At 35.4% G+C, this 22,377-nt stretch overlaps 1 protein-coding gene across 1 annotated transcript in view; it reads left to right on the top strand.

Moving 5' to 3' along the window:
* LOC150097365 (mitochondrial basic amino acids transporter-like) overlaps positions 1 to 22,018 on the top strand; it is a 55,673-nt gene extending 33,655 nt beyond the window's left edge. Inside the window, exons 3-4 of the mRNA XM_090406889.1 lie at positions 12,340 to 12,423; positions 20,477 to 22,018. Of these exons, the coding sequence (XP_090263015.1) occupies positions 12,340 to 12,423; positions 20,477 to 21,268 (876 nt within the window). The 3' untranslated portion in view covers positions 21,269 to 22,018. The remainder of the gene's footprint in view (positions 1 to 12,339; positions 12,424 to 20,476) is intronic.
* Positions 22,019 to 22,377: the final 359 nt, after the last annotated feature.

The following is a 22,377-nucleotide window of genomic DNA, read 5'->3' on the forward strand; positions in this document are numbered from 1 at the left end:
ACAGACAACACTTTTGCTTCAGACAGCTGTATAAAACAAACTACTTGATAGAATGACTTGCAATTTCACATGGATGCTTATGACAGATGTACCAGCTTTAGAAAAAAAAATCTTGCCAATAGTGTTGCCATCTATGGTCGAGGGTGAGAACTTTTCAGACCACTCTCGTATTTTCTTACAGCATGCTCATATTAGCAAGAAATGCAACTGCAGAAATCAGTGTCAAGACTCATCATGGTAGATGCACACTATTGCACATAAACATCATCAAACTGTGCTTTAAACTCAATGAATGTCTGTATTCACCACACTGTCATGCAGTACATTTCACTCACCTGCTACTCTCCATGCAGAGAACCTGCTCTGTATGCCCTTGCACACTTGTCCTCATTATATAGTTTCCAGAGATTGGCCCTTTTGTTCTATCCCACCCTTCTTATACCAACCCCATTACTGACTTCAATGTCTCAATCATATTTCCTTTTCTCTTATTCACAAGGCTTTGCAAATTTCATTCCCTTAATCTGTCTCCATATCCCATATTCTAAAGATAGGTCACCACCTTAGACTTCTCTGGACCCTTTCTAATATATTCTCATCACCTGAAAATCAGGGTGATCGAATCTGTGCATTATAATTCAAGTGAGGCCTAATCAAGGCATTATGCAATGGAATCATAACCTCTATATTTCTGCATGTTAAGGTCCTCAGCATCATTCCATAATCTGATGCAATGATGACAGTGTGATTCTATAACATTGTGCAATGTGATCTCTGAACTTAGTCCTTGTTTATCACCACTATCAGATTTGTCTCTTTAATTTTCAAAATTTCCCCACCAAGTTATGCTTTGCATTCTATTCTTGACAGTTCCACTCTTTTTTTTATGTTGCTCCCACCCATGAAAGGCTATTTGCAAACCTATAATACATTTTTACCATGGATGGGTTAAATTGGTTAAGGCTTTCTTTTTCCATTTTTATCAATTTTATGTATTTTCTGCATAGTCCAGAAACCCACTCTAGAGACCAAACATGGAACTTGCTCACTCAGACAATCTATTCAAGTCCTCTTGTAAGGCTATATCTGCTTATCAATTTCTCCAGTTTTGCATCACCTGCATACAGTGCATATTACCAGTTAAACCCATCCCAGTATAGTACGCTCACAGATGCGAGACTTTTAGACATCTCTGTGCATGTCACAAAAAGGAGAATCCGTTCTGCTAATAGGGTAATCAATCAGTCTTCTGGGATGAGTTTGTTTATTATTACAGGTCAGAAAATTTAGCTTTTCTTTCACGAACATTGTAGTTTTTAAAGTGGTGACTATTTTGCTTGTATAACAGTTTGAAAAAATGCACGTAGAGTATTAACAAAATTTTAAAAAAATTAAGTATTAAAAAAATTTATTTTATAACATAAAATAAAAATTTAATGAAATTTATTTTTAAGAAAGTTTTGTATAAAATAAAAAAAATAATTATACAGAAAAACAGAAATTTGTTCAAATGAACTTAGATATTCTAAACTTACAGTTGAGAGAACTGAGATACTTCAGTGTCCTAAACCATTAATTATTTATGACTTGTTGTGACTCTTTAACAAAACCATGCAAAAATAAAAAAAAAAGGGTGTTGAAAAAAAAAAATACCATTATCAAATCCTTTTAATCTTCATAGTCATCTGAATCGGTGTCCAAATTGCCATCACTTTCACTTAAATTGATCACCAAAGGTTCGCATAATTCTTCACTAATTCCATCTCTATCCTAATACGTATTTTCCAATGAGGTGACATGAGAGCAATATTTTCCCCAGTTTTGAACTGTAATACTTTCAATTGCCTGTTCTGAAAGCTTAAAACGTTTCGAAATATCAATATCCCCAGTTACATTGCAATGACGAATGAAATTTTTCACTTCTGCCCAAACATACTCAATAGCATTAATATCACAATGATATGGTGGTAGCCTCAAAGCTAGGAATTCATGCTCTTTGAGCATCGTGTTGAATTTAAATAGTTTAGTTGTGGCAGAGTTTCTTTTGACCAAGTTAAGCAATTCAATTTTTCGCATATCTGGGGAATGAGAAATGTTATTTGCAGAGAGCCAATCCATAAGAACTTGCTTCTTATTAAACCAATTTGGAACTTTGTTTAATTGAATGGAGTGATATGAAGCATTATCAATTATAACAATAGCATTTTTAGGAAGGTTTGCAATCAGTTTTTCTTCTGCTCACTTTTCAAAGATCATAGAATTCATTTGCCCTTAGTAATCTCCAGTAGTTGAATTGGCTTTGTATAGTAAGTTTGAATTCGGTAAAAAAAAACCATTTCTCCACCTGCACACACAATTATTATGCGACGCGAGGCATTTCTGGTTTGTAGCACTCCACATTCTTCTTTAGATTGCCAACATTTTCCCTAAGTTAAATTACTGTCAATCCAAGTTTCATCTAGATACACAATCGGTCATTTCTCCTCCCTGAAATATCATATTGCTCTCAAATACTGTTTTCTAGATAAAACAATGTCACTTCGCTCCATGATAAATTTCCTTTTATTCTGGGACTTTTGAAACAAAATCCGATTTCATGAACTATTTTCCTTAAAGTTTCTCTTTTCCAAGGAAAATTAATTTTTTCTTTCAGCACAGGAATCACTTTTGGAACAATTGGCACTCTTTTCTCGACCACGTGAAATTCGTGAATAGTTCTTCTTATAATATCTACATCAAAATCATTCAAAGCTACGCTTTTGATGGTTTTCTTTCTCTGGCGCTTTTTAGGAGATTTAAATTTTGGCTTACCTTCACCTTTTGATTCCATACGAATTCTTTTAACAGTTGACTCCGATATGCCTGCAATTGCACTTGCACGTTTTATGACTTGAGAAAGGGGAACAAGGAGACTGCCTTCTAATGATTCTTTTTCTCAGAATGTCAGCACATTATTCAATATTCTTTTGCAAGAGCTACTGAAAGGTTTAATACCAGAACTTGTTGACTGTACTGGATCCATCATACCAATTAATAATAAAAAAAATTACTGCAAAAAAAAGCAACAACAAAAATCAAGCTACTAGTAGTACAGCGCCAGACAAGAAAGCACGTGATTTCGCATGTTGGCGACATCATACATCATTCATTTCTTTCTCCCCTTCAGCATGAATCGACTATTCTTGGCACAAAGCCAAGTATGGGCATACTATATCATTAATATGCAAATTAAATAACAATGGTTCCAAAACATGCCCTTGTGGCACACCACCAGTGAATTTAGTCTCCTGATTGTGACAGTCTGTCAAAAGCCTTTGCAAAATCTAAGTATACTGCTGTATGTGCATCTTCAATACATTCATTACCTTGTTATAGCACCTAAGTTGGTGAAACATGATATCCCTTTAACAAACCCATGCTGATTATCATAGAAAATACTGCTGTTATCAATCCACCATCTGTATCCTAGCTCTCGCCAATCTCTCCATCATTCTGTAACCACAACTCCAGATGTATAGATTGGCCTATAATTTAGTCTTTGCCTTGTCTCCATTTTTGTAAAAGTAGAATATTTTTACCTTTCTTCCACTCCTTTCTAACTTTTGCTGTTGCAAAAGTTAGAGGTTAATCAAGGTTGATGCTAACTCTGCAGAACATTTCCTTAAGACATGGTGATATGTCATGAAGTCTTATTGACATTAAGTTTAACTCCTTGTGTATCTCTTGCTTGCTTGCCAATAACTCCACCTATTTCCTTCCACTTGAGCTTTTCATGATTTCACATTACTGAGAATGAAACATCCTGATAAGTTGCTCAATGAATACCTAGACTGTGTCCTCTGCAGTAGTTACCCATCTACCATTTTCATCTTGCAATAATCAATCCTCTTTTCTACTTGTCGCATATTGAAAAACTCCCTAAGATTTTTCTTGGCCTAATTTGCTAATTTTTTGCTCATACTACACACACTTCTGCTGTCCTTGTCAATTGAGTTCACCTTCCTGGCCTGTTCTTCTTTAATACTTTTTGTGCAACTGATTATTACTGTTATTCATCTTGTGCTGCCTCCACAGTGTGTTCTTTCAAATTTCATGCTTAATCCTTTCACTCACCCATTTGACACCTATGTTACTCGGCCTTTTGACCTTCAGAATACATTCACACACTGATACTGTTAAATATTTGTCAGTGTCCAATCCTATATTCATCCTATCTCCTAAGCTTTTCATAATCATCAGCTTCATAGTTCCACATATCCTTTCCTCACAGAAGTCTTCATGTGGCTAGCTACCACCATCCATGTGATCACTTCATGATCCCCTTTCACCAGTTGGAGGGAGTGCAACACCCCCACTCACCATATTCTCTGATGAAATTATCAGATTTCATCAGAGAATGATCAAAGACTCAATCTTTATGTGCTCTGATTTATGTACTACATAAAGACACCTGGTTTTTTTAATGGCAGATGTGGAGATTTCAAGTGATTAGAGATCCTGCTGATTAGAAAGTGGCATTTATATTTTGTTGAAGTGACCTTGCTGTTTTGTATGTGACTAATTGTATATATGGAAGAATCACTGCTCTTCTAAAGTCTCTTGGTTTTCTTGTTCATCTGATTGTTTTGTAGATTGAAGAAATTTTTTGATTAATGTTCTATTGTGGCCATTTTTTGGTAGGATTGAACTCGGGTGTTGTAACTCTTGGTTTCTTTTTTCTATGTTAGTGGAAATTCTGTGAGCCCTGTCACGTAGGGAATGAATGATGCTTATTTTTTGCACTGGTTGGTGATGGAATATGGCATGTAGATAATGTCCTCTGTTTGTTGGCTTCCTATAGACTGAAAAATTGGATGCATTTTGTTGGGAATATCTCAACAAGTATATCCAAAAATGGTAAAGACTGCTTGTCTTTACCCTTTTTCAACAGTTCATTTAATTCACAGGTGAAGGTTGTTGTGGGGGTAGGTCCCAAAAATAGCATTGGCATATCTTGACCAAATTTTAGGTTGTTCCTTGATACTGAAGGTTTTTTTCTTTTCCAAATCACTCCATGAATAGGCTTGATAAAAAATGGGGGGGGGATCTATTGCTAATCCTTCCTTCTCTTCAAAATATTCTTCTTGGAATTCTCAAATTCCAAGATGAATTAATCACTGTGTCTTGTGGGAAGAGGTCTTGTAATAGTTGTATGGTTTCTTTGTACATCAGTGAACAATTTTATTATGTCCAGGCTTACAGGTATATCAGTAGGACTATTGTGATGTCTTTGCTCTCTCTGAAATGTATTGCATTTCTTACATAAGAGGATATTGGGCCATTGTAAGAGCTTAGTAGGTTTGCTAAGATATTTCGATAGCAAAGAAGTTGGAGAGTATCAACATTGCAAAAATTGCATCAACAATAGGTCTCAAGGGCAAGTCCTGTTTATTCACTATAGGGACCCTATATATTCTTGGAACCAGAGGATGTCTAGACTTGAGACTTTTATTTCTTCAGACCAGTTCAGCATGTTATATTATTTTTTTATTGAGTCTTATTATGGAAATATCCTGTGGGGGATCATGGTCCAATTTTTCATAGGTGTTAATGTTGTATAGAAGTGACTGCATTTTTTCTATGTATTCTACTGAGTTTAATACTATTGTTGAATTGTCTTTTGTCAGCTTTCAGTAATATGATTTTATTTTTATTTTATCTCTTTTAATGCTTTTAACCACCTTACCGGCCATTATGGATCAAATATGCATCCTCATATATTTCAACGTAATATCGATGGTATTACAATTTTAATATGCACTTCGCATCCATGGAAACTTGGACGTATATATATGTCCTGGCCGGTAGCATGGTTAAAGCTGTTCATTCTATTTTTGCAATATTATTAATAATGGTTTTGCTTGTAAAAGTTTGGAGACTGATGGTTGTGAATGTATTATGTCCTCACACAGATGTCAACAGATCTTGTCTCTCCATAGTAAGCTAGGTTACAAGTACAGGTATGTCAATACACTCCTGCATGTGATAAAGAATGGTTTGTCTTTAAGTGAATGGATGAGAGTTTCTAGTTTAAGCACTGGATATATTTTCAGATGCTGCATGAATATATTACATAGTTTTTCGGTGGTCTTTGGTTAGGGGAGGAGGGAGATTGGGGAACTTTAGTATGTTATCTATTTTTGGGAGGTTATAACAGTTTGTTAAAAATGTGTGGCAAAGGTAGGTGAGTTCAGTGGTAAGAGCAATATCAATTGAACAGAGTTCTGGCACTATTAGTTTTTAGGATACTGTACTGTACTGTGCATTTAGACTGGATGACAGTGTAATTATTTTGTGTAAATATCTTCTAGCATTTATTGGCTATTTTATAAATAGAAGAAAATGGGGAAAAAAAATCATGAACCATATGAAAAGTGTATGTCTGAGAAGGGCAGTTATTTGATTCTGTTTCTGTTGTGAAGTGGATTTTTGGATGTATAATGTGTGGACCATGTGGCCAAACAGCAAACACATCATGTGCATAGTGTAGGTAAACCTAATTGGAGTGTGGCTGTGAGTGCTTGGTTCTTTAAGTGTTCTATGTAGAAACTGGCAAAAGAGCAAGAAACTAAGAAATCTATTGCCATCCCAGCCAGTTTTCATTTTAAAAATTTATGGAATATACATCTGTGTTCACTGGGCATCTACAGATGCCGTATGGTCACTCCAATGCTCGATGATGTTCCACACTAGGCCTCGCCATGTAGTCCTGTTGTTTGCCCTTCTGGCAGCCTCAACTCTCTGAAGATCAGTCACTCCACACACGCCATCCATCTCATTGATGGTCTACCCCTTCCTCTTTTCCCAGGAACTTTACCTTTTATTATTGTTCTGAGAAGTCCTCCCTCCATCCTTTCTATGTGTCCAAAATATTTTAACTTCCTTCTGTCAATATCCTTAAGGAGCCTTAAAGTTCTACTAATCTTTTCTAACACCCAATCATTTGTACGCCTTTCAGTGTATGATATCCTCAACAGCCTTCTGTAACACCACATCTCAAAAGCAGATATCCATTTCTTATCTGACTTCTTTAGGTTCCAAGTCTCGCATCCATAAGTTGCTGTTGGAAAAATAACTGCGTCCAAAATCCTCAACTTTGTTCCCATGGAGATAGATCCATCCTTCCAGATTTTTGACAGGTCTCTGACTGTTGTTTTAGCCATTCCTAACCTTTTTCTGACATCTTCTGAACAGCAATTCTTCACATTAATAATGGATCCCAGGTACTCAAACTTGCTGACTTCCTCAATTCTTTCTCCATTAAGATACATTTGTTTCTCAAGAGCTTCTCTGTTTGTTTTTCCTTTGAGAACCATGATCTTTGTCTTGCTAGAATTGAGTTGAAGTCCTCTGTTATTACTAATCTTGTTAACTTTGTCAAGAATTAGTCCTAGTTCTTCCATGTCATTACAAAGGAGTACTGTATCATCAGCGTACCTCAGATTACTGATCAATCTACCTCCTATCATAATTCCTGTCCTGAGCTCATCCAGTGCTTCACACATGATGTCCTCTGCATATATACTAAACAAGTGAGGAGAAAGTAAACATCCTTGTCTAACTCCTTTTCCAACTTCAAGCCAGTCAGTCAATCCAACACCTGTTCTTACTGTGGCTTCTTGCTCCTTATACAAGGCTATCAACCTGATAGTGTGTTGAGGAAAACCCATTCTTTTCATTACTTCCCACAGTTTCACATGTTCAACACAGTCAAAAGCTTTAGAGTAGTCTAAGAAACACATTACTAGAGGGAGTCTGAATTCTTTATATTTTTCTATGATCTGTCTAAGGCAAAGGATCTGATCTCTGGTGCCCCTACCTTTCCTAAAACCTGCTTGTTCCTCGGGCATCTCGGTCTACTTTGGCCTCAATCCTATTTAGCATGATCTTTAATAAAATTTTGCTTGCATGAGATATCAAACTAATAGTTCTATAATTCTTGCATGCCTTCATATCACCTTTCTTGTGTAGTGGTATGAAAACTGACTTCTTCCAGTCTCTAGGCCATGATCCTGTCTCCCACATCCTTGTAATCAATCTATGAAACACTCTTATCCCTCCATCTCCTGTGGCCTTAATTAACTCTGCTGGGATTTCATCTGCACCTAGGGCCTTATTGCTGTTGAGCTGCTTAACTGCTCTTTCAACTTCATGCCTAAGTGGAGGAGGTTCCAAATCAAAATTTTCTTGGTGGGAGGACTCCACATTTTCTTTATCCACTCTGCTGTACAGTTCCTCACAGTATTCTTTCCATCTGTTTTTGATTTTCAACTCTTCTGTTAGTAATGATCCATTTCTGTCTTTGATGACATTCAATTTAGGCTTGAACTTGTGCTTTAAGTCATGAACTAAATAAAACATCCTTTTATAATTATGCCTTCTCATCTGGAACTCTATTTCTTCACATTTATTAGTATAGAACTTTTCCTTATCCTGCTTGATGGCTCTTCTGATTTCTCTATGTAATCTCTTGTATTCTTCAGTCCCTGTGTCTCTTTGTTTTTCCAACTGCCTTCTTTTGATTAGTTCCCATGTTGAATCTGATATCCATGGGTCTCTTGGTTTTCTTATTGGGTTGAGATAAGTCTTCGCTGTATCCTGTATTATCATCTTGACTCCTTCCCAAAGCATTTCTGGTGAGATTTCCTCATTGGTCTCCAAAAAATCATCCAGCAGAGTTGATGTTTCTTCTGTGAATCCACTAGGAATTACTCTAAAATCCAATCTAGTGGAATGTGCCTGACCTGGAAGTTTTCGGAGTCTTAGTCTTACTTTGGCTCTTACCAGCTGATGGTCTGTACCACAATCTGCTCCAGGACAAGTATGCACATCAGAGATGCTTGTCTTCCACCGCTGGAGAGCCAAGATGTAATCAATCTGGTGCCTTGACCTATCAATGTTGGATGTCCAAGTATAGGTCCGCCATGGATGTTTCTGGAAGCAGGTATTGGTAATAACTAATCTGTTAGCACGGGCAAATTCCAACAATCTTTCAATATGGGTGTTACGTTCACCCAGACCAAACATGCCACACTCCGGACTGACTCTCATACTCTTTTGCATTTAAGTCTCCTAAGATGTACAGTATGTCTCTCCTTGGTAGGCAGTCCAAAACAGTTTGTAAGTTTTCATAGAATTCTTCACTCTCTTCTTCAGGCCTATCCGTGTGGGGTGCATAAACTACCACAATTGATACGTTAGTAGGCTGAGCCTTAAGTCTAATGTAGAGTATCCTATCGTTAATGGAGTTATAACCAAGAAGGCTTCTTGCCTCAGTTCTCTTCAGTATCACAGCTACCCCATGATGTTTTGAGTCACCACCTGAGTAAATAACTAGCTTACCATCCTGTCTTTTGAAGTGACCTTCTCCATTCCATCTGGTCTCTGTAATTCCCAAGATGTTAATTTTATACCTATCCATCTCTTTACAGACAATCTCAAGAGTACCCATCTGTAAACCCCGGACATTCCATGTACCTATGTAAAATTCCTTTCTAAGATTAATCTTATACATTCTGTGTTGCTCATTCATGGTATCACTGACTTTGGAATATACAACAGTGTTAAAAAAACTTTTTTATTATCCCGACGTTTTGATCTTCACATCAAGATCATCATCTGGAGCATACATCAATATACAAGGCAAGCTGAGTTACATTATTAACTGTAAGCTAGAGAAACAATGATTTGATCACATGTTATTCTATGACCTCTAGTGAAAATAAAAAAAAAATTATATCAAGCTAAATTCTATTTACGATGACATTGTAAATAGAATTTAACTTGATGTAATTGTAATGAACTACACAAAGCATAACATCCTATTTGGCATCATCTATTGTTAGATAAAGAAGTTTTATAAGTATTATTTCAATCAAGTATCACCATATTTTTGGCAAATCGATACACCCATACTTGTTAAGGTCTAAAGTGAGGTGGCATTTGGGAAATGTTTAAAAAACCACATCCTAAAAAAAGTTCAGACATAGTGAAGTAATATCACAGGTAATCATTATACCATGAATCGAGACCCTTTATTTAATAAAGTCCCCACCCCCACCCCTGAGACATTTGAATTATTCACATTTATAGTACATGCTGGTTATGTACTATATTTCACAAGAAAGAAAAAATATACAACGAACTGGCTGGGATCCTTTCTTTTAGAGTTACACGGTGATCGGCATTCATTTTAAAAATTTATGGAATTTACAACCTTGTTAAAAAAAAAAAAAAAAAAAACTTTTTTATTATCCCGACGTTTAGATCTTTACATCTGGAGCGTACATCAATATACAAGACAAGCTGAGTTATAGTGGGGGGAAAAAAAAAAAAAATACATCGAGCTAAATTCTATTTACGATGACATCGTAAATAGAATTTAGCTTGATGTAATTTATAATTTTTTTTTTATTTTTTTTACTAGAGATCATGCCAGTAGAATAACATGTGATCAAATCATTGTTTCTCTAGCTTACAGTTAATAATGTAACTCAGCTTGTCTTGTATATTGATGTATGCTCCAGATGTGAAGATCGAAACGTCGGGATAATAAAAAAGTTTTTTTTAACACGGTTGTAAATTCCATAAATTTTTAAAATGAATGCTAATCACCATGTAACTCTAAAAGAAAGGATCCCAGCCAGTTCTTTGTATATTATTCCTTTCTGTGTGAAATATAGTACACAACCAGCATGTACTATAAATGTGAATAATTCAAATGTCTCGGGGGGGGGGGTGGGGACTTTATTAAATCAGGATCTCGATTCATGGTATAATGATTAACTGTGATATTACTTCACTATGTCTGAACTTTTTTTAGGATGTGGTTTTTTAAACATTTCCCAAATGCCACCTCACTTTAGACCTTAACAAGTATGGGTGTATCGATTTGCCAAAAATATGGTGATACTTGATTGAAATAATACTTATAAAACTTCTTTATCTAATAATAGATGGTGCCAAATTAGGATGTTATGCTTTGTGTAGTTCATTACAATTTTAAACCATTTTCACTATTACTACCTGGGAAGGAGACTAGTCATATGGTTGTCATGTTCATATCTCCTTTCACTCCATGTTACCACTCTTTCTTTTCATCCAATAAACCAAAACGAAACAGTCAAGCAATGATGGCAACACTGCAGTCAAAATAAATCTCTCTCAACAATCAATTCATACAAGTTAACTAGAGTTTCTTCTAACCATGGTAAAAAGGAAGCCTAGGTTGTAGTTAGCACTTGAATAGTATGTGTGATGTTACTATGGTGGTTAGCTTTTACTGCTCTTGGTTCTTTAGGTGTGTGTTAAGGAACTAGTCATGTCATTTCAGAGTATTTGCAAAATTGAACTTAAAAATTGAATGTGTAGCATTATAACCAAAATCATTAAAGTATTTATGTTATAATATATATTTTTCTCTGATAGCCTAGTGTAGCCAAATATCATTGACATTTTTTATTATTATTACATAACACCTCCAGGGAGTCCAAAGACTCATCGAGGGAGGGTACCTACACTATAGCTCTCAGTCTCCGCCAATCCACAACTATCTTCATCTACACCGATCACCACTAGTATTTTCACAAACAAACATCCATGCCCACAGCGGGATTCGAACCCGTAGCCTTTTTGGCTGGAGAGTGGATATGCTAACCGTTCTGCCAACCAAGCTGGCAGCAATTTTTGCCAGCAGTAGCTTAGGGAAAATTAGATGACACTTGATCAGGGCTTGACAAATGTACTCTCCCGCTCACCTCTGGTGAGTAGATTTTGCCAGCTGGCAAATAACTGTATACTGGGTAAAACACTACTTTTTTTATTTAATAAAAAAATCTTTCATTTTTTTTTAACTTAAAGAAAAAACAGAATATGCATAATATAAAGGGCCATTCTGGTAAGAAAAATCAATGTAACAGTTATATTTTTGGAAAAAAAAAAAAGTTTTTATTATTTACTGACTCCTTCCAAGATCAGCCCCCCCCCCCCCATTAAAAATGGGGGCTTATGCGAATAAATTGTTTTCTTCTTGGTGAGTCAGATTTTGCCTAATTTGTCGAGCCCAGCTGATGAATATTTAAACTGCATCACAATTTTTAAATGTAAGCTTTGCATTGAAATGTGGTGTAGTGAATTAATGACCATTAGATATAATGCAGGTTTAGGGAGTGAGCTTAGTTTTCAGTTTTTATTATTGTTATTTTTATTACTTCCCTCATTCTACATTGTTTCTCATAAAAAAAATTAATTTTTAAGCAGTTTGTTTTAAATATTTTTATTACTTTTATTTTTTAAAAATAGGTTAGACTGCAGACACAAGATATTAGCAAACCAATGTATAAGGGCACGTGGAACTGCATGTCTTCTATTATCAAAAAAGAATCGGTAAGTATGTCTGTGAACAAATCTGTAAGCATTAGAGATAGGTAATTCATGATTGGTTTAAAACACTTCTTCACACAAACTAATATGAAGTAGTTTGTGCATGAAACAGTTCTTAGTTCAAACCATGGCCAGTATAGGAGGGGATACCCAAAAATAAACAGAATCTGAACTTGGTGCATTTTCTAGTTAGGGATGATTCCACTAGGCATTGTGAGTAGGCAGTTTTCTGCACCAGTCTGGTAAGTGGCATCATCCTGTGGGAACTGTTTTGTTGTTCTGGCTGCTTTTTTGTTAGTGCTTACAAACAAGTTTGGTGATTTCGTGATGGCTGACTACATGAAACAGAGAGTGAACAGTGAACCAACATTTCTCTCTCAACATTCTGACAGGACTGCATTGATAGTGTGACAAAAACAGCCAGAAATGTGGAATAGCGTTTGGTTGCTACACCATGACAATGCCCCAGCCCATGTGGCTTTGTCTCTCCAACAGTTCTTGACAAAAAACAACATGGTGGTTGTTCTCTACTTGCCTGAACTCTCTCCATGTGACTTTTTTTTTTTTTTTTTTTTTTTTTTTTTTTTTTTATTCCCATGGATAAAGAAAACCATGAAAGGGCAGTGATACATGGACGAAGTGAAAGAAAAGTCGCCAGAGGCCATAAACAGTATTTCAGTTGAACAGTTCCAGAACTGTTTTTAGCAGTGGAAAAAACATTGGGACAAGTGCATTGACTCACATGGAGAGTACTTTGAAGGAGACTAGAATATGGTATTATAAACTTTAATAAAAGTTAAAAAAAAAAAAAAAAAAAAAAAAAAAAAAAAAAAAAAAAAAAAAATCCAGTTATTTTTGGGTACCCCTCATAAATAAATCTACTTCAGTATTAGTAACATATGATGCATGTTATTCTTTGCACTAATTTTAAATTTCAGTTCTAGCTGATCTCTTAACCATCCAAATAGCCATGCTGAATGAAAAAGTCAACTCTTTTATATTCCATATCCATGTTATTTTAAGTAGTATTTGTATCACATCTATGTTTTGATCAACCGGTGTGCTGTGGCCAATAGGGAGACTAAACTATCCTATAAAATTTTGATGTAATGCTAACTGGAGCAGTGATCAATAGCACTGTAGTGACTCATTGGAATTAGTGAAGAATAAGGAGGGGGGGGTCTATATGTATAAAAAAACATTATTATTCCTAACCCCTCCAAGGAGTCCGAAGACTCATTGCGGGAGGACACCTACAACTGTCTCAACCACTACACCGAACCTCTACTACGAATCAACACCATCTACCGTCCACCACCACAACTGGTATTCTATGTCTGTAAATTGCGTTAAGTAGTTATTAACTAAATTTTTAAAATCTAATTAATATGATTACACTAGTCAACAAATTTTAAAAAAGTTAATTGAAATTAATCTAGTTGAATAGCATCACCTCTGCAGTCTAAACAATTCCATCATGTAAAGATTTTTTATTTATTACAATAGATATTATTACATGTCACATGCATAGTCCCAGAACATGAAGGCCATTTTACATTATGCAATCAATCCCACAAACATATTTTTATTGTGTGTTCACTGGTCACTTTGTGGGAGGAGCAAACCTTCTGTAAGGAACAAAAACTCTGTTACCTCCATATGAGACTGACTTGCCTTCAAGTGAAGCATGTTTGTGAATATTTTTATCATAAATTAGTCAGAAATTATATTAAAATTTTAAATTCTGGCCTGTTTGGCTGAGTGGAAGCATCTCTGTTCTTCATTCATAGATGTGAATTTGAATATCACCATGGCTCACTACTCCTCCACCACCACCCTTCTTATTTGTGGAGGCTTGGAGTGATTTTAAAAAGCACCTTGTTTGGTCTGGAGCAGGATTTCTTAGTGGTCTAACCCTTAGCCCATCACAGTACTTTTGTGTTGCTAGACTTATACTAGAATTTAAAAAAAAAACCTTAAGTACCCTTTTATAGGTGTGTTGACTCAAGACATGCAGTGATAGTTTGAAATTTAGTGGAGAGTTGGTTTGCATTCAAGCTTCTTTGAATCTCTTGTTTCTTTAATTTATCATGTCCCATTTTAAAGTATTATAAACTGTAAGAGATGCATCATCTGTATAAGTACTGATGCTCTTGCCATTTATATTTGTTGATTTTTTTTTCCATGTATACTATAAATACATAACTCTTATATCCTCATCTTTTTATACAATCTAATTTTGCTTATCCTTTAATTGTTCTTGTATTTTACTTTGCTTTTTTTTCTTTAACAGTCCATATTTCTGAACCATATAATAGTATGAGTGGCTATTACTTAATAAAGCTGGGTAGCTTTTTTTTTTTTTTTTTTTTCCAGTGGTGTTCTAATTGTTGCCCAGATTATATTTTATCTTCTATGATTGCTTTTGATCTGATAGGATCTTTGCTTTTAAATGTTCTTTTTTGTGAAATCTCAAGTTAAATAAGACATCAGTATCAACTGATTTTTGAAGGTCATCTTTATTATCATGCAACATAATGTGATCAACTGCATGCAGAATTGTATAACAACAGTTCTTTGTTTTATTTTCATATTTTTAGAATATATAATATATATATTATATTGGGTAGAGCAATAGTGAATGCACATGATGTCAAAATTTTGCAGATGATTTGGATAGATTGGAGGACTGGGCTAAGGAGAATGGATGTCAATTTAATGTGGCAAAATGTAAGGTTATGCATTTTGGGGTGAAAAGATTAGCAGCAGTATACCACATTGGTGGAACTGTACTCTAGGAGATTGACTGAGACCAGGGATTTCAGAGTGTTGGTGGATAGGGAGTTGAAGTTTAGGGGGGGACATTGCAAAAGTAGTTAAATCAGCTCATCAAATCACTTGGTTACTGAAGAATACTTTGAGCAGACAAGCAAGTTATTGTTCCTCTGTATTGAGCCTTGGTAAGACCCCATCTTGACTACTGTGCCCATATTTGGGCGCCAGGATTTTTTCTTGAAGGGGAGGAGGTGAAGAGGATCCAGAGGCGAGTGACCAAGATGATAGCAGGTCTATGGAATGAACCTTATGAGAACAGGTTGAAGATTTGTGGGTTGCAGAAATTGGTTGATAGGTGGAAAAGGGGTGATATGATTGAGACATTCAAATTACTGAAGGGTTTCTATAAGATTAATTCAGAGGATATTTTTGAGAACAGGACTAGGGGCCATCCATGGAAACTGGGTAAGAGTTAGCAACTCTTACCCAGTTTGCATGGATGGTTAGCAGGGGTGTTAGAGCTAGGTTTTTTACTTGGAGAGTAGTAAATGAGTGGAATAAGCTGCCAGAGCAGCTGTGGGTGCCATGACTATGAATGAGTTCAAGGCAAAGTATGATAGATACTGTGTGAATGTAGAATAGTTGTTCTTGACATGATGTTAGGGCCTCCCTCGATGAGTCTGAGGACTCCTTAGGAGTTTTCCCGTAATAATATATATATAACTGAATAGACATGCTACATCACTGACTTATACCTTGATTGATTTTAATATCTTTTAATTTATTATCTAATTGTAACCCTATTTTTGTATCTTTATATAAGCTTTGTATAGCTTGTATAAATGTAATGGATATTATATTTAGGAAAAAAATGGAAAAGTGTGAGGGAGAATTTTGAATATGTTGCGAAAAAAGTATAATAGTAGGGACCTGAGGAGAAGAATGATTGTGAATGGCATGATAGATATGATGCGCAGGAAGAAGTCCTTGAGTATGTATATATAATATGGAATCTATTTGAAGGCAGGAAAGAGTGGTGCTGTAGATGGTCTACATCTGAGTAACTGAAATTGGGTAGATTGTTGCTGAGAGAAAAGCGTGACTAGTCAGAGAAATGAAAATTAGATGGTGAAACTGTGAGTGTAAACTACTAGGATCAGTGCATGATAAATGAGGCAATGCAAGATAAGGATGCATGGATAGCCTCACTGTGTGAGTAATAAGCCTTGTTGAACGACACACTGAAAAATAGTGGGAAGGTAAGGGGGGGGGGAATCAAGTGGAAGCTGCTCTGCTTATACACCAAATGCAAGGGGTATTAGGAATAAAGGTGCAAAGTTTTGTGTCTCCTGTCCATGGAAAGTTTTAAACCTAGTATAATCACTACCATGGGCATTCTAAAGAAATTATCATTTCCTGTTTTATTTATTTTTGTATTTTTTATATAATCTGAAACTCCCTCTCTCAAGCCTCCAATAAAAGGAGCATTGGTCTCACATTGGATAATGAAATTCATCTACTACCTAAAGACAATCATAATTAAGTCATGATCATCAAATTCATGACAATCACCATCAAGGGGTGTACAGCATATGATAGTATTACATGAAAAACTTGCTTCATTACTAATTTCCTATCTACAATTATCCTCCAAATCAATCTTTTACCTGTCAAGACTCCAACATTATCAGATCTTATATTTCTGTCTTCTAAGGCACTTTGTACTGTACTGTATCAATCCACCTATATCTTGGTCTTCCTCTGGGTTGTTTTCCTGCCAACCTGCAGAGAATGCTTGTTTTGCTAATCTTTCCAAAGATTAGCACACTGTTACAAATCAAACAGATGCTCATCAAACTATGCTTTACTCATTCACTGTATCCATATTTACCACAATGTCAATTGTGGAATGGAATTCCATTTACTCACCAACCACTCTCCATGCAAAGAACCTGCTCGTTATGCCTATGCTCACACCCTCTTTATACAGCTTCCAGGGATGTCTCCTTGTTCTATCCCTTTTCCAGGAAAAATTTCTTCCACGTTAATCCAGTAATAACCCCTTACCAATTTAAATGTCTTGATCAAATCCTCCCTTCCTCCTATTCACAAAGTTTTGCAAACTACATTCTCTCAATCTTTATATTCCAAAGACCAGAAAAATGTCATCATATCCTTGTACTGGTTTAGTGTGTGCGCACACACACACACCAGCTAGAGATTGCAATAATCATCTGAAAATGACAAAGGTTAGAGATGTATAACCTGTTAACTAGAGGTCACCAATGGTAGCAAACTATTCCTTTCAAATTGGCATGATGCAAAGATACTTTTGTTACAAGCTTCCTTACATCAGACAAACATTATATTAATTTTTTTTCCCTTTAGTATTTTTAGATGTGCCCCAAATTATATGGAATGGGTGATTTTGGTGTAGTCTCTATTCTGGAGGGAGTGTTATTTTGGGGTTTTAATATTTTTTGAATTTAGTGGTGATTGTAGCCATTGGCTAGGTTTTTAGAATGTGGTCAAGTTCATTGGTAAGGGCACTGCTATAAGAATAAATTAAATTAATTTTGTCCTGTTATATAGGGTTTTAATAATCCCATACTGTTGAGTGGGAGAGATGCTGTGATGATTGGTGAATGTGTTTATCAGTGTGTGGGTGCAGATTTTCTGTGAATGGAGAATGCCAGAGATCAATTAGGCTTTGAGAAAAATATGCTTTAACTATCAGTGTTCTGAAAATCTCTTGAATGATTTTAAACAATCTCTACTTGGATTATTTCAGGATACTGGTGCCTTGTTCTAGTAGACAGCAGTATGTTGGCCCTAGGTTTTACTCAGTGGTAGGCAGGAGCCTAGTCCCTTTTATTGTACCTATCCTCTGCATATATTGTGATCTCATCACTTGAGTGCTAGATCTATGGAGATACTGGGGGCTATCTCAATGGCAGAAGTCATATTTCCCATATATAACTAGTTAAAATGTTTTATTACCATTCTTTCCAATTTTTAAATTAGCTTAAAATAGTTTGAAAAAGTTCCATCTTTGGTCTCTGGATTATGTAAAAAAATAAAAATATTCCTTAGTCCACCCATATGAATGTATTATGGGTGGTTACAGCTTTTCATGGGCATGAGGAGTCACATTAAATAAAAAAAAATATATCCTGTTCACAAATTCATGTTTTTTGCTGACTAATGCAGAACATTGTGTTGTTGTTAATTAAATTCTGTATCCCAGTTCTCACTAACCTCTCCAGTAACTTAACCACAACTCTAGACATGCAGACTGGTCTATAATTTGTAGCCTCAGTCTTGTCTTGCTACTTTTTGTGAAGTGGAACAATATTACCCTCTTTGCACGTCTTGTTGCAAGATTTGTTGAACAGTATTCCAAGGCTGCTGTTAACTTCCTGGATCATTCCCTTAATAGTTATTATATGGTGATATATCAAGTCCTGTTGCCTTATTCAGGTTTATTTAATTCCTCATACTTCTTGCTTGCTTACCATCAATTCATTCTTTATATTCCATTCCCTTCTATATTAAAGTGTCTCATAATGTCACATGTATGAGAATTAGAATTACATGTCCTGATGATCACTGACTACCTGTGTGCATTTACCAATCTATCGTTTTTCTATTTACATCTTATAATAATAATCACTTTCTACTTGCCATATAGAAATAACTTTAGGATTCTTCTTGGCTCATGTTACAGTTTGATGTCCTTACTGAATCATCTTCCTGGCCTGCTCTTTGTTACTCCTCATGCACTTGATTATTAATATTATTCAGTCTCCACGAGGCCTTCTTCCCAATTGCATTTTTAATTTATTTATTTTATACCTATCTTATTTAAATTTAACATTTTGACCTTTGGAATATGCAATATTATTGCTGTAAAATAGCTATTGATCATTGCCCAAGTAAATTTATCTCCTTTCTCTTAAATGTTGGGCTTTTCATAATCATTTAATGTAGTTCAGCCTTGTAGTTCCAAATATATCCTTTCCTAGCCCTATGAAGACCTAACCACCAGCCAAGTACCTTATGGCCACTTCCCAACTGAAGGGAGTTGCAATTGTATATTCTGATCATATGATCAGATCTAAGCCTCTAAATCCTCATGTACCTGCCATTATTGCATACTACCTAAGATAGTAGTCCCTCAAGAACTCAAATTTTTCTTATTCCCAAATGTCCCTTCGTTCCCATCTGTATTATCATAATTAATTGCCTATAATGATCATCCTTCTCTTGCTCAATTAGTCAGCTTTTACTATACACATCATTGGCACTGCCCTCCATGTTACTCAGTCTAAGTAACATTCCATAAAATCTATTCTCATCAACCTCCACTTCTAAGAATCACTGTCACTAGTTTCTTCATTGCATGGGCATAATTCCACTGCTTTCTCACCCCCCCCCCTTTTCCTCCCATTTCTGTCCTCATGAAAAACATTGTATCCCTTGCCATTTCTATTCCTGTCAGGATATCATCCAACCATATTTCACTTATTTCAACCATTTTTAGGTGTTAAAAATATGTAAATGTCACTTATGTGGAGTATATGTAAAATACTTGGTCATGTGCATCACCACGTGTTCCAGGCAACTATTTAAGAATGTTACTGGTCAGTAATCTTCAATAGTGTTGATCACAATGGGGGAAAAAAGAGGATCTTTCAGAGTTCGATCAAGTGCTTATTATGAGTGCCCTACCTAGCTGGAGCCACGATTTGATTTTGAATAAACAGCAGAGCTGACTGGTTGTTCAAAACGCGAGATATCCTGGGTGTTTCAGCATTAGAAAAATAACTCTCATTGCTTGTCTAAGAGGCTTAACTGTGGTCTTAAGACAGTCTGTCAATAAAAAGTGTGTACTTTGAGCGAGGCTAAGGACATTTGCTGCTTACTACTCTTTTATTAAAACTAGTTTTATTTTGTATTTCTCCCTTCTGGTCTAACCATAAGGAAATGTTATTCTCATATCACATTAATTACTGATTACTTTAAATGTATACAGAGTCTAAATTGTTACCTATATATTTATTTTTAATGTTTTTGATTACAGAAATTCTATTCAACTTTAATAGATTTAAATATTGGATTTTATTATTCTTATATAGTAACTATTACATGAAAATGATGAAATTTTCATGTTTCACTTGTGATTATAGTATTCTCATTTTATTAATGTAGTATGGTTTTTAAAGTTTTTACCTCATAAAATCCATTAGAGTAACTATGCTTTTTCTTTTCTTTAATAAAGGTATTTGGACTGTACAAGGGTATGTCTTCACCAATGGCAGGCTTGGCTGTAATAAATGCCATTGTGTTCGGTACCTATGGTAACTTGCAGCGCACCTCTTCATCTCCCAATTCATTTGCAAGCCACTTTGTATCAGGGAGTGTGGCTGGCACAGTTCAGAGCATTATTACCAGTCCTATGGAGCTAGCAAAGACAAGATTGCAACTACAAGGGGAAGGCAGGCCAAGGATACACCCACCATACTGGAAAAAAAAAATATCCTATCCTCATTACAATAATCCACTAGACTGTTTAAATAAAGTATTTCGAGCAGAAGGAGTTAAGGGACTTTCTAGAGGCCTTGGTTGTACTATCCTACGAGATTCTCCTGGTTTTGGCACTTATTTTGCCGGATATGAATTTCTTATTCAGAAAGTTTTCTCTGATCAAAATGGAAATGTAAGTACAAGTGGACTGATGATAGCTGGTGGTTTAGCAGGGGTAATATCTTGGATAGTAGTATACCCATTTGATGTCATGAAATCTAGACTTCAAGTAGATGGTACAAGAGGGCCAAAACAGTATAGTGGTCTCTGGGACTGCATGATAAAAAGTTACCAAAAAGAAGGTCCACGTGCATTTACAAGAGGCATTTCATCAACTATTGTTAGGGCATTCCCTACTAATGCTGCTACTTTCACAGTATTCACCTGGGTATTTGTGTTATTTGATAGTGAACGAGAAAGTTCTCCTAGTATGATAATGGAGAAAGAATTCAATAGGGTAGCTGCATGTGTAGATACTTGTATTTAAAGTGATAAAGCTGGGTAATCTAAAAATATTCCAAAAACCATGTTGTCGATATTGGAGTTTCCAGTAATGGGGACTTTACTTTTAGAAGCTTAAACCAAATTAGTTTTACTGGTTATAATGCCAGGTTTTAATGCTAACCTCCTCATGTTGAGGGAATACATTTTTATTAACTCATTATTTCTGTGGTGAATGTACAAAAGTTTCATGTTCCTTATGAATTCTGTGGATGAATATTTTATAAAATTTCTCTCCTACCCAAGAAAGTCAAGTCATTCTGATCTCTTGTGCAATCCTTCTCCCATAAATTGTAATCCTCCCATAATGGCAGCATAGATTTTTGCATTTCTAACAGTTTTCATGTTAGAATGTTATGTAAAAAAAGCATATAAATATTTCTGTACAGTTAAATATATAACAACCTAAATCATTGACCATATCAGTATAGATATGTTCAATGATTTCAGGATTATTAGTATTATCACAAAATTTCACTTCTGCAAATTATCAGTTACTCAGATCTGTTTTGGCTGCCACTCCTATTGTCATCTGGCATGTTCTCAAAGGTTTAAAATGTTAAATATTGCATAATATATATATATCACAGGGGCCAATTTCAGAAAGTTTTAAGTATGAAGTTTGCAGATGTACATAATGTAAAAAAAAAATGATGAATAAAAATTAATACCATAGATATTGTAAGGAAAAGACTGTGATATTTCCCAATAAAAAAAATCTTATCTGTGGCTCTAAGTGTTGTTTCATATCGTTAGTTTATTAGAAACATCAATTGCTACAAGCTTAATCTTGAACTATTAATTTACACTTATTAGTACCATCTCTGCATTGTATTTGCTGTATTGTAACATAATGAATCAGCTAATTTTTTAGACATCCTGTTATCCATGTTGACATGGATAAAAGACCATTGATAGAAAGAAATCAATGATATTTACTGGAGTAGAATCCAAGAGAATGCATGGTTATCAGTGTGGTACAGAACTCCATAATTGGGTAACTGTTATTTAATTTGTGCATGAATAATGTAAAAGGCAATTATTAGTTGTTTGCTGATGAGGAGGACAAGAGTACTGCTGTTTAAAATGGTTTAA

The sequence above is a fragment of the Typopeltis vanoorti genome, chromosome 17 (genome assembly GCF_054136105.1).
Source record: "Typopeltis vanoorti isolate ZY-2024b chromosome 17, IOZ_Tvanoo_1.0, whole genome shotgun sequence".
Taxonomy (NCBI): Eukaryota; Metazoa; Arthropoda; class Arachnida; order Uropygi; family Thelyphonidae; genus Typopeltis; species Typopeltis vanoorti.